Consider the following 13,583-nt stretch of genomic DNA (forward strand, 5'->3'; position numbering starts at 1 on the left):
ATTTAATACACGGGTCCAAAATGACCCGCTAACACTTCAGATGGCAGCAGAAAGCTAACACCAGAGGAAGGATAAAGAAATAAGTCTGAACAGAAATATCACTCTTTAATACCTCATAAAAAAGAAAAGACAAGGCAGGCAACGGCTTCAGCTTGTTGTCCAGTTTCATTTTAAACATCTTCACAAAGGAAGACTTAAGTCTCAAGTTTTTTTCTTTTTCCATTTATTTCAAGACACAGCCTTCTTTTATTTTAATTTTAAATTTGGAGTATAAATATCATTGCTTGGCTCCTGAAAGAATAAGTCAATGGCAGCAATAAAAACAGTAGTCCACAATCTGACACATCCATGACTCATTATTTGTCTAGACATGACAGAGTCCCAGTTACAGACTCCTAAGTCATTAGTACTCCGAACTACTGATCAATGAGATTTGCAGCTGGAAGAATGTATGCATCAGAACACATTTGCTCTGTCAAAGTGTCCATGAGCAAGCTGATGCTGTTCTTAAGTTGATCCTGACCTCTTTCTGCCAAATACATAGACAAGAATGTCAGTGTATGGATCACAAAAGTATTATATTAAAGGTCACATTATTCTACGACCAGGCCACTAGGTGCTGTTGGCCTGCTCTTGTTCAAAAAGAGCCATAGCTAGATGTGAGCGTGACCCCAGACCCTCCAGGTTGCTGAGGACACAGCGGTGGTAGATATCCTCACTGAATCGGGGGTTGCACGCTCGCCGCACGTATTTCTGGATCAGCGCCGGTTCTACAGCTCTGAACACATGTAGACCCGAGTAACGGACAAATATGTCGTACACGTCCATGCTTTCCAGCAGCTCCTCGTTGTCCAAGATGTCAGCAGCCATCTTGGTCCGTGCAGTCATGTAGTCCGCATTGTAAAAGCAAGCCTCGTCGAAGACGTGGCGGTCAAAGTGGCCGTCTCGCAGCGACTCAGAAGCAGAAGAGGAGGAGGCAGCGGAGGGCTGCTGGTCGCGGTACATGACAGCAGGACTGTACTCTTGGAAGTGGATGGGGAAGAACACCTGCCAGTTGCTGATGGCGTTCATTCTGCAGCGATTCAGGAAGTCAGCGTTGACCTCTGTCCACACGCCGGCCAGGAAAAACAGAGTGTCCACTGGGTGCTTCTTAGAGATGATGTCCATCAGCTTGACCTGCGAGGGCACCTCCGTCTTCACGCTGATCCAGGGGATCTTCACGTCTCCGTAGCGCTTCTCCACCTCCCCGATCATGGCCTTAATGCCAGCAAACACATCCGTCTGGCTGACTCGCTGTGCATCAAAGGGATCATAGATGAACAGGAACGTGAGTAAAACATTGTCATGGGTGTCCAGCGTGTTCATCACATACATGTCGAGGAAGTTACCAACATAGTCCTGGTCCTGGGCAGTGACAGGTAGGATGACCTGCACCCGTGTTGCCTCTGTCACATAGGGCATGGGGATGATCTCAACTGCACTAAGAGGTCGCAATAAGTTAACCCGTTTGGCAATGACTTGACTGTGGCCTTTCTGGGTGTACACCTCCAGCGCGAGGTCCAGCATGTACTCCATACCACGCGTGGGATCAAAGCGCCTGTAACCGTTAAGTAGACGCCTCTTGCGAAAGCGTAGCAGGGGCTGGTAGCGTTCATTCAGACGCCCCACTGCAATCTCTAGAACTGCGTTTACATCTGCACGGTCAGCCCCTCTCATCTCACACTTGGGGGAGCTGTCAATGCATGAGTAAATATGCTCTTCGGTGAAGTACTCCCAGTTTATAACCTCGAAACGGGATCTGGGTTTGAAGGGAGGGTTGATTCCAATAGGCCACGTGACTCCAGCCTTACCCTCTGGTGTCAGGTCACTCAGGTTGTTGATCTGCACCTGATGAGTACACACAAAGATATATCAAATGTAAAATCAAAGCTGAAAAGGAACACACCATCTAGTGTGTAAACATTTTCCTTCATGACTTGTAGTCGCTCTGTGGTGTAAAGTATATTTAAAGTTCAGTCAACACAGAGCAAATGAACTATCATCAGCAGCTACTTTAATTACATATCAATGCTTTGCGGGCAGATTGTAAACACAAAGATTATGATAATGGGATGTAACACTTCATGCCCTAGCAAAACACCCATTACCTTGTCTTGACGTTTTCAAATATTGTATTAGTCAGGAATTTTTGCCTTGGCTCTACGGCTGGGCAATATATCAATATAATCAATAGATTAAGCTAGATATCGTAATATCTTGATATGACACAAGTGGTGTCTTTTCCTGGTTTTAAAGGCTGCATTACAGCAGAGTGATGTAATTTTCTGAATTTACCAGACTAATTATTTGCCTGCATTTATTTTACCAAAGTAGTTATATCAACACAATTGAAGATTGTTTTTCAAAAAATGTCATTGTGTACAGATTTTGTGAAAGCACCAATTGTCAAGCCTACAATATTGCCACAAAATCGATATCAAGGTATTTGGTCAAAAATATGGGATTATTTATTATTTGATTTTCTCCAGACAAACAGTATACCCCTGATGCTGTCCCATCAGATAAAAATGTCTAGTTATTTCAAGTTGATAGAAAGCGGTGTTAAGTATTCCAAACCTGCAGCTGTTGTATCTGAAGGTAAGTCCATTCCAGCTCTATCTGGCTGAAGCGTTTATGCAGGCGGTACATCAGATTTGGTTCTGATATAGGATGGACTGTGAAGGCATTTTTAAACGGTATGCTATCTTCACGCTCTGGATCTGCGTTTTTCCCAAGCTCGAAGTAACGATAGGTCATCTCCTGTGAGCCACACAGACATTGACAAAGACAGGAAATGTTAGTTTTGATAATCTACCAATAAAACTGCCAAATGTGTATAAAAATGATAAAACTGCTCTTCTGTTTTAGCATTATCATCCAGATTTCTATTTGTGTGTTTTTTTTTTACCTGGTGCACCTCCACACAACTGAGACCCAGGTAGTCAATAATGCAGCGGCCCAGCCACTCATCGGGCCTCACACTGAGGATGTCATTACGGCAGGTGTCAAGGTGGGGCTGCAGACGGGCCAGCAGACTGCGTGACAGCAGGTAGCCATAGCCCCCGTGGCAGTAGCGTGCCTTCTCTTCTCCACCAATAAACTCCTCCGCCCTGCCCATATAGAGGTCCTGACCTGCACTGAGGTGGCCAACCAGCTCTGACAGACGATCTGCTTGCATGTAGGTGTCATCTTGGGCTAACAGGAACCAGTCATAGTCAGAGCCGTAGTGCTGATGGAGGTGACGAACTGTCTCATACATCAGCCACACTGGCCGGTCGTCGCCATGAGCAACCACGGTCATGCCGTGAGGCACCTTAGGGCTGCGCAGGCCTGTGAAGAAAAAGGTGCGATGGAAGCGATGGGCAACAGTGCGGTTCACCGCCACAGCCAGTGTGTTGAGGGTGGCCCGGGAGGTCAGTACACCCACCAGCAGACGTTCTCTGATGCCCAGTTCAGTGTGAATGTAACGAGTTCTGGAGAGGTGAAATAAAGAAAATGGAAATAACAAATAAATAGAGGACATCAAAACAAAATAAAGGTGAGAATTTATCATCACGGTCAACTTGCTTCCATAACAAGAAATATAGATTTCAACAGACCCAAACTCATTAGCAAAAAAGTTCTAAAACTAAATGAGATAAGATTTCCAGTCAAAAAGAGGATTAAATCTTATCGATCTTTGGATCAAAATGTCTGGTCTCCACATGTGAGCTGCTTTATGTCTGTACAAAGAGATTTGACTGTAATCTCTAATCTATCGGCCAGCTATACTGTATGTCCCACTGAGTGCATTTAGATTATTGCAGGGGAGATTCACATGTAAGCTTATTAAAAAGGAAATTAACAAATTTAAATCCTCTAGATTCAAATTCTTTAAACAAATCCGGTGGCATATCTAAAGTAATGGGATGTTGTGCTTTTATAAACACATTTGTCTCTAAATCTGTTAACATTTTCTCGCAGAAAAACCCTTCAACATGACTTAGACGTGACTTCCACACTCACCTGAGGACTTTCTTCAGTGGCTTGTTTGGGTCCTTGTGATAGGGCACGATACGTGGCTGGACGTCTTCATCTGCAGCTTCATCCCTTGAGTCTCTCTGGGCATCTGCTCCGCCCATGAAAAGCCTCCCATTGCCCAGTTCATCCCCACAGGACTCACCGGTATCCCCTTGTGTCCAAGACACCATCAAAAGGCTCAGACTACATCCCAGAGACAGCCCGAGGATGAGGGGTAAAGCAGGCCTGAACACGGCCAAAAACGAGGAAAGACGCATTGCTGGTAGTTATGAGCTACACCTGATGATAAGGCTGTTTTTGGAGAAAAAAAAGAAAAAAAGAAGAAAAAAAACTTAAACTACCTACAGACCATGTGTCAACTCTCCGGCCCTGACTTAACACCTTCTGGCCAGAAAGGCCCCTTTTTTTGTCACAGACATAAAATTGCCTGAAATGTCACATATAGTCTCTTTCCTGAAGTTCCTATCCAGCTAAGATTATATTTGACCGTTACGTTAACGTTACCCCATAGTTGAAGATGCACACATTGCAAACCCGTAGGTATGAACTAGTTGTCCTTTTAGTAACGTTACGAACAAAAATTATTTACAAAAACCATTGGCGTTTATTGCGGCGTAACAGCTTTGTAACTAACCGATCTTAAATGTCATCACTGTCATATAAACCTCGTAACTGTCTAGAATAACCCGAGGCTACATCTAAAGTCAGCTCGCTAACTACTGTAGCAAGACGCTGTCACTTACTGATGTTACTCAAATTAACGTTTTCCATTCATACAAAAATCGAAGCAAGAGGATTCAACAGTTTTTATCGCTGTATCTGAAATTATAACCACAACAGTAACGTTATGTGACGAAGAAACAAACATCAAAGAGCAAGCTATAGCAAGCTAGCATCGTTGTTTCAGTGCGGCTATGTCGCTCCGAGATCTGGCTTCACGAACACTGACTTAAAGCCGTATAGATCCCATTTGGTTCACCGTTGAAACAAGAAAAAATCATTGAGAAAATCCGTGAAGCATAGCCTGTGTCCTCCATTTTCTTCCGTTTCTTGACTTCCTCAAAAAATTGAGTGCCACACACACACACCCCCACACAGCGGAATAGCGTCTCTCTCACGTCTGATTTGCCCTCATCTTCACTGTCTGCAGCATCACCTCTGAGGGAAGGGGCCTGGTGGTTTTTCTTCTTCTTTGGTGAAATTTGCGGGCTACAAACCAACGTTTGAAGTGCATGCCGCAACCTACTGTAACCGGAGGGCTGACATGACCCGCCCTAAGCCTACTCTGATTGGCTAGCACCTAGCAATCTGGTTAGGTTTAGGCCAATCCCACTCCTCTTTAGGCAAGAGGGTTGGGATTAGTTTAGGGAAAAGACGGTCTCACTATTTAGTTAAAATATTGTATTTTTTATTATTATTATAAAATACCCAAAACATCATACACTGTCTTGCTATGACAATACATTTTTTTCCATACAAATACTAGACACTTACAACTAAAAAACAGATCACATACAAAACAAAACAAAGAGGAAAACTGTTCAGGTTTTCCAGACTATGTAGAGACACAGAACCCGATCATTTTTGGGTTATTTTTAATTATATGAAGTGATTTAAGGAGCAAAATCTATTTGTAACTTAAATACATAGAAAAACAAAAAGCTTCACCAAAGTGTCATTATCAAGAGTATTCTTATACAAAAGAAAGTCTTTTACGAAGTAAGGTGGATCAAAAAGGTGACTATTTAAGTCACTGAGAAATGTTGTAGTTTTCTCAAATTCATATACTATTTTGTTTGTTTGTTTGTTATGTCCGCATAACAAACAAACGAAGAGGATCAAACTTTATTTTTAATCATCACATACAATATACTTACAATGTAGTGAAATTATATTACTGAATTACCCATCCTAGGTATTGGAGCAGTGGTAAGCCATGCAGACAGCGTCCAGGGAGCAACTTGGAGTTCAGTGCCTTGCTCAGGGACACTTTGAGACCATGACGTGAATAAACCATAATCATTTGTTGAAATAGCGTCAGAAATATCAAATAAAGACATAATATTATTGATTCCACAGTCAAACCATCTATTGGAAAAAAAGGGATTTGTTTTTGATGTCTGCATTAAGTGTTTTATGAGGCAAGAAGTTACGAATGAAAGAAGACGGTTAGGGTAAATGTAATTTTCTAGTTTGAGATGGAACATGACATCATTTAGCTTTCATATAATTTCATTCTTTCTCTTTCTAAAATTGTACATCCTTTTATCAGTCTTTTTAATTATGTGGAGAGTAGAGTCCTAAACCTGATTTTACATTGAGTTAATAACTGATCTCGGGAACCACAACAAGCAGTATATCATATTAAAATGAACATGTACTTGTACACAAAGTAACTTCACCAGTATGATTCAGAGTATAATCTGAGATTGTTTACATAGGTTGCGGTGGCAACTGATTCAAACCCACACCACTGGCGACGTAATGAAGACCGATTGCCCTCGCCGCCTTCGGGTTTTCCCTCATTGAAATGACTGGACTCGGCGAGCTACTTCACGGCGGTGTGAAAACCGGTGTGAAAGATGACCATCTACTATCCATCATCAGCCTTTACTTGTATTGTCTATGAGCGTGTAGTCCAGGTAGTCCAAGCCAATGCTAGCATTATTTGACTGATTTATGAATTAAATCTTCGTTTAGGAGTGTCCTAAATAGATATTCTGCTGCAGTCCCGCGAGAAGGGGAGGGTACATCCATTCTCACCGCCCCTTTTGACCATATATGGTCTGTCTGGCTGTTTGACGTGCGCGGCTACATCCACCCGGCGAAAAGTGAACACGAGACATCGGTGTGCTCCGGAGACCAGTAATACATTATATAGGTAAGAGATGTGTTTACGGCATCTGACAACTACGACTTAAATGGTTAACATGCAAATGTTCCTGTCAAAATTAGGAATAGGCTAGAAAAACAAACACTTACCGCCGAATTCGCCACTTTCAGAGCTTCTCGTAGCTAGTTGGGCCTTGCGTCAAGTTAGCGGCTCACAGGCCTGTCAGCTGTAACGTTAGTTGGTTAGCTACCGTTGTTAGCTTAGCTAGATAGATAGCTAATAACGCAGTCAGAGGCTAGTTTATGAATGTGTATATTATCTTTCTCCCATATATGGCATTGGTTTTTTATCAGTTAACAACACTCATCGAGTAGCTAATTCATTGTGACGGGACACGGCATCAGCTAGCTACCGTTAGCTTCTAACAGCCGTCAGGCTTGATAATGTGAAGAGCCCAACGTGCAAGCCGGAGGTACGGGAAGGAAGCAAAATGCGGTCGTTCTTAGTGTTGTAACCGCTCTTAGTTTGTACCGTTAACCATGTAAAGTTAAGGCCTCTATTTCCGTTACTTCTGCCTTAAAGTCAGCTGTAAGTCATGACGGTGGTTCCTAAAATGTTTCTATCAAAAACTCCTAAAAACAGACACAAATAAGAACAAGAACCAAATATATTGTCCCAGGGTCCCTGATTCTACCTTTTTTGCTTGCGACCCCCTGAAACCCTGTCAAGAACTTGGACCCCACTTACCTGAGTTATGGAAGCCCATTTCCGCCAAAATGTTAGAGAAAAAATTATCCTATTAGTCATTATGAGATTTTCTCAAAATAAGGACTTAATGTTTCAATATAATGACTTGGTATCTCAAAACGAGAAACATTTTTAAAATATTCAATATCTCATTATGTGGCTCAATCTGCAACTTCACGACCTGAAAAGGAAGTGGTTAAGGCACTTCATCGAATTTCAGCATGGGGTGACTCCATTGGCTCCAAAATTAATTCTGCTTGCATAGCGTGGCAAAATCCCTCCCTTTCCGGTTGGACCCCATGAGACCTAATTTTGTTTAAAAAAAAAAAAAAAGTAAATGGAGAGAAATATTTTTTGATCATGTTTGAATTAAGCCATTTAAAAGAATTTTACAAGGAAGAATCAGTTTGTTGTAGTACTACTTAGTTTTGTGTAGAACCTCTCAGTGAATTGCATGCCTTGTGTAATGTACGTCACATTGCCTGTTCTCTAGCTAGCTTTGCTATCTAAAACAAAACATAATGTCTTACCTGATCGAGCAAGATTTGTTTTGTTGGGATGTTCGTTGATGTTAGTTTATCTGTGTTGCCAGATATCGCAAGAGTTTTGTCCTGAGACAGAAACGGGGGTCAAACAAAGTTAATTGTGTACATGTGTTCATCTAAAAAATGCCATTTTAATGTCAGAATGTTCTGGAGATATGTGGCTTGAGAAAAATAGCTCCAATATTTACTACGGTGACAATGGGGCAAAAGAATCACTCATAACCTGATTTCACATTTACTTTTCCTATTGGAATCGATAAACTCACGACCTGCAGCTAGTCTCCTAAAGAGGCAGGGCAGTTGCGGAGACCATGTGACACAGATACAGAAAACTACTCTGGAGTTGGGGTGTCTTGGTTCTAAACAAGGGGGGTAAGCCTCTCCTCACTAAGCATAGCTCCCATGACGCCATTTTAATGCTACAAAGCCGTCACCTACAGTTAGCATCCCATTGACTGCCATTCATTTTGGCGCCACTTTGACAGCGGCTAACTTTACATCTTAAGTGTTTCAAGGCAAGGCCATCACTGGAAAAGAGCTTCTATTTTCCTTTACTGGTCGCTGTCTAGAACAGTGGGATCTGTTGGTCCATTTCTTTAACTGTCTATGGTTCTAAACCGTCTGTTTTCAAAGTTGATTGGAACATTTTGGTCACCTAGCACCTTAAACCAAAGCTAGCTATCTAGCTGGTAATTGGCCTTTTAACAACTGATACTCTGGGTATACATACCATAACATGGTATTATAAAAGTTTAGATTGTTTATCTGTGTCCCTTTTTTCTGCTGTTGAATAGCCTTTCACAACCATGCCATCCGACTTAGCCAAGAAGAAGGCAGCGAAGAAGAAGGAGGCTGCCAAAGCCCGCCAGCGTACCAAGAAAACTGATGAGAACGAGGAGGGTGAACTATCAGAGTCTCCGATTAATGGAGCAGAGAGCAATGGTGAGCATTGGCTTGGCTTGTACATTTTGCTTGTTCATTTATTACACGTGAACTTTCTTTTCTCTCAAATAGGTTCATGTCAGTCTTACATTAAATGTAAACAAAATGGTGAACATGATTTGGTTTTTGTAGGTGTTGCCTTTTTGACAAAAGAGCTGGATGAATTTGAGTTGGCTAAGACGGAGGCACGGGCAGTGACGGGTGTTCTGGCCTCACACCCCAACAGCACCGATGTCCACATTAGCAGCCTGTCGCTCACTTTCCATGGTCAAGAGCTGCTAGCAGACACTAGCCTGGAGCTCAACTCAGGCAGACGCTATGGTCTTATTGGCCTTAATGGCACAGGTAACACATCTCTCTTTGTACATCATATTATCGTCAGTACCCTGTACATTTCCCAGTACCTGATGCCATTTTTCCTTTGGCTGTTTTTGGAACTTGGACATGCTAAAAGCTAGACTTTTTCCAACACAAAGAATAGCATATACAGACATACACTATTCAGTCACTTTACTTACACATTTGCTAATGTACAGCAGTTACTCAAGTAATAGTGGGAGAAATGGAGCACAGAATGGATTGATTGATTTATTTTTTTAAATAATTTCACGTACTATGAGCAAAAATCCTTTTCTTATTTACCTGTATCTGCCAGGAAAGTCTATGCTGTTGTCAGCCATCGGGCATCGTGAGATTCCCATTCCAGAGCACATAGATATTTACCACTTAACCCGGGAGATGGCCCCCAGCGAAAAGACGGCTCTGCAGTGTGTCATGGAGGTGGATGAACAGAGGATTATGCTGGAGAAAGAGGCAGAGAGACTTGCGCATGAGGACTGTGAGTTACATGTGCCGTACCAAGCAATGACTGCAGAGGGGACACTTATTGTCCCAGAGGTTAAGACAACAAACTGAAGAATAGTTTGGGTAAAGCTGACTTGATGCAAGGACAAGGAAATCTGTCTCGTTGTTCTGTAGCTGTATTGACTGAAATTAATAATGAATGCCTTTCTCTCACCCCTGCATAGCTGAGTGTGAGAAGCTGATGGAGCTGTATGAGCGTCTGGAGGAGCTGGATGCAGACAAGGCAGAGGTGCGAGCCTCTCGGATCCTCCACGGTTTGGGTTTCACCGCTGCTATGCAGCAGAAGAAGCTGAAGGACTTTAGTGGTGGATGGAGGATGCGTGTTGCTCTGGCCAGGTTAAGACAAATGATTAGTATTACACCATTTAGTGACATGTGTTGCATCCATTCTGTGTCTGCATAGGTTTGGAATTGAACAGTCTAGTTGATTTTGTAAAATACTACATTTAGAGCCACAATGCAGATATTAGCTCTTGAGTAGTATTGCTTTTCCTGTGAATATTCTAGTTGAATGTTTAGGTTGTAGATTTTTCTGAATAATAAATAAAAACCAAACAGTGTAACCGGGCTTCCACTAACGAAACCATACAAGTCATGACCCTACATTTTTACATGCTCTCGTCTCAATTTTGAGTACTGTATAACGATCAATTCAAATTGTGTATAACCCACTTGTTGCTAATTGATCTGCTTATTGGAGAACTGCTTGCACCAATTTCACCTGGTTCAGACAGTTGGGGAGGGAGGGAGGAATTTTTGAGCTGTTTCATTACAAAAAAAGTAAGTTTTATTAAAGACAAGGTTTATCTTAATGACTATCCTACATTTGTCCAGAGCCCTGTTTATCAAACCCTTCATGCTGTTGCTGGATGAGCCCACTAACCACCTGGACCTGGATGCTTGTGTGTGGTTGGAGGAGGAGCTCAGTTCGTAAGTTGACACCCTGCATCCTCCCACACCTCAAAGAAGTCCAAACCGTTTTATGTATTAATCATCCTGCTTCTTGTTAGGTTCAAGCGAATCCTTGTGCTCATCTCACACTCTCAAGACTTCCTGAATGGTGTGTGCACCAACATCATCCACCTGCATCAGAGAAAACTGAAATACTACACGGTAAGAACATTTGGCTGAAGCCATGTATGAGGCCTTATGTTAAAATAAATGGCAGTGCCAGAAAGGATAATGGTCTCGGCCCTGTGTGATCTCATAATGCTGAATCATAAACTGGGGGTAAGCTCTTTCTAATTATATCGGTGTTGCCCTGTTGGATGACCAAGCAAATCTATTTTTGCTTTAAGGGTAACTATGACCAGTATGTGAAGACCAGAGAGGAGTTGGAAGAGAACCAGATGAAGCGCTTCAACTGGGAACAGGACCAGATAACGCACATGAAGGTAAATGAGACACCATGTGGTAGAACCTTTTCACTGCACAGACTCAATTGCTCAGAGTAGACTCTTTCAAACAAGTCCATGTCCAGGAAAAATCCTTTTTTTTTTTTTTTTTTTTTTTTTTTTAATTAAAGCATTCACATGGGTTTTTGAAGTTTCACATATTTATTATTTGAACTTATTGTTCTCTTTACATCCCTCTCCTCTAGAATTACATCGCAAGGTTTGGTCACGGTTCTGCAAAGCTGGCCCGACAGGCACAGAGCAAAGAGAAAACGCTACAGAAGATGGTGGCCTCAGGCTTGACTGAAAAAGTTGTGAATGACAAGGTACTTGTAATGAAGGTTACCAATATGGAATAACTACTAATAGTCTTCAGACGTTTGACTTGGTGACCCACCTTGAGAATGAGGCCAGTGGCACGTGTATATTATGGTACTAACACCTACCTCTGTCTATCCCACAGACTCTGTCATTTTGTTTTCCTCCCTGTGGGAAGATTCCTCCCCCTGTTATCATGGTTCAGAACGTGAGCTTCAAGTACAGTGACAACACAGTGAGTACAGTTAAGATTACAGCATGGACAGAGCTTTTTTCACTGGCTTATAGAATCCTATCTCAGTTTCAGTCATCTGTTAATGTGTCCTGTAGCCACACATATATAGAAACCTGGAGTTTGGTATTGACTTGGATACACGAGTGGCTCTGGTGGGGCCCAATGGTGCAGGAAAGTCCACACTGCTGAAGCTGCTGATGGGAGAGGTAGGTCCAGTGGTAGTTCCCCATTATCCTGTAACAACCTGCAGTTGTCAGTTATTCAAGATAATTTTCCTTTTTCTCTTCGTAGCTCCTTCCCACTGACGGCATGATCCGCAAACATTCTCATGTCAAGATTGGCAGATATCACCAGGTAAAACACTGAGCCAATACACTTGCATGGTCCCTAACTACTAAGAACACTCCCCCTTTTAACATAATGATCTTAGGCTCAGGGTAAACACAATGCTATGTTAGACCTGGGGGGATACCTTTTTATAGAAAGTATATTGATATAGAAGTATATTTACTGTAAAACTAAATGTCTTCTTTTGTATCTACCTATGTTACAGCATCTGACAGAGCAGCTGGAACTGGACCTGTCTCCTTTGGAGTACATGATGAAGTGTTTCCCTGATATCAAAGAAAAAGAGGAGATGAGGAAGATCATTGGTCGCTACGGGCTGACGGGAAAACAGCAGGTAGGTCTGGGAGACTCCTCAAGATTATAGGAAATTAATTTTCTTGTGCTTTTTGTCTTTGTCTCCATCTCTTAATTTACACCTGAAATTTCTTCTAGGTCAGTCCGATCAGGAACTTGTCAGATGGTCAAAAGTGCCGAGTGTGTTTTGCCTGGCTCGCCTCACAGAACCCTCACATGTTGTTCCTTGATGAGCCCACTAATCACCTGGACATTGAGACTATTGATGCACTGGGAGACGCCATCAACGAGTTTGACGGTGGCATGATGCTAGTTAGCCACGACTTCAGGCTAATTCAACAGGTATGTGCGTGTGTATATATATAAATGTGTGTGCCCATAGATGGCACCATTATAATTTTTTTTTTTTTTTTTTTTTTTCCCCACCAGGTGGCTCAGGAAATATGGGTGTGTGAGAATCAAACCATCACAAAGTGGAAGAGAGACATCCTGGCATACAAGGAGCACTTGAAATCAAAGATTGACGGGCAAGCGCATGACATCTAAAAAAACTAAGCCACTCCTTTATCTTGCATTATGGATTTGACCTGCACGCTCCTGAGAGGATGAGCAGAGTTTACATTGAAGGAAATGTCATAACTAGAACTGAAACAATCTCTTATGCATCTTAACGGACACGTCTCGTACATGTACTGTATTTCCATCTTGGTTTGAAAGAGCTGCACCCCCCCCCCCCCAATAAAAAAACTCAGACTGCACTCTGATTGGCTGATTCACGAAGCATCTTAGTGCATTTTGGAAAGCATTCCATTGTGCTGTCTTCAAAGAACTTTAATTTTTCCGAATGTTCTGTTTTATCCCAACGTGCATTCAGCAGCTTTTAGGTCATTTTACAATATTTAAAAGTTGGCTATTTTTGTTTTTTCTGTGTAGAAGAGCAGTTCTGCCTTATGAAACAATGTAAATGCAATAAAGGTTTGTCTGAATAAACAGAACAAAAACAG

General features: G+C 42.1%; 2 protein-coding genes across 3 annotated transcripts in view; one reads left to right on the forward strand and one right to left on the reverse strand.

The window, feature by feature from the left end:
* The window catches only part of chpf2 (chondroitin polymerizing factor 2), an 11,448-nt gene extending 6,135 nt beyond the window's left edge, over positions 1-5,313 (reverse strand). Inside the window, exons 1-5 of one of the 2 annotated variants that reach the window (XM_034862221.1) lie at positions 4,045-5,313; positions 2,948-3,512; positions 2,617-2,799; positions 601-1,887; positions 144-146 (exon numbers count right to left, since the gene is read on the reverse strand). In XM_034862221.1, the coding sequence (XP_034718112.1) occupies positions 613-1,887; positions 2,617-2,799; positions 2,948-3,512; positions 4,045-4,316 (2,295 nt within the window). In that variant the 5' untranslated portion in view covers positions 4,317-5,313 and the 3' untranslated portion in view covers positions 144-146; positions 601-612. Of the gene's footprint in view, positions 1-86; positions 1,888-2,616; positions 2,800-2,947; positions 3,513-4,044 lie in introns of those variants that run through there. The other variant, XM_034862220.1, reaches the window with a different exon arrangement.
* A 1,445-nt stretch (positions 5,314-6,758) lies between these two features.
* On the forward strand, positions 6,759-13,583 carry abcf2b (ATP-binding cassette, sub-family F (GCN20), member 2b). Its single transcript, XM_034862222.1, has 15 exons — positions 6,759-6,940; positions 8,979-9,126; positions 9,259-9,471; positions 9,782-9,964; positions 10,155-10,326; positions 10,825-10,920; positions 11,001-11,103; positions 11,289-11,384; positions 11,591-11,710; positions 11,848-11,937; positions 12,033-12,143; positions 12,229-12,291; positions 12,491-12,619; positions 12,718-12,921; positions 13,009-13,583. The coding sequence occupies exons 2-15, from the start codon at positions 8,991-8,993 to the stop codon at positions 13,123-13,125; spliced, it is 1,833 nt and encodes a 610-aa protein (XP_034718113.1). The 5' UTR covers positions 6,759-6,940; positions 8,979-8,990; the 3' UTR covers positions 13,126-13,583.

Source organism: Etheostoma cragini, chromosome 22 (assembly GCF_013103735.1).
Source record: "Etheostoma cragini isolate CJK2018 chromosome 22, CSU_Ecrag_1.0, whole genome shotgun sequence".
In the NCBI taxonomy this organism is placed as follows: Eukaryota; Metazoa; Chordata; class Actinopteri; order Perciformes; family Percidae; genus Etheostoma; species Etheostoma cragini.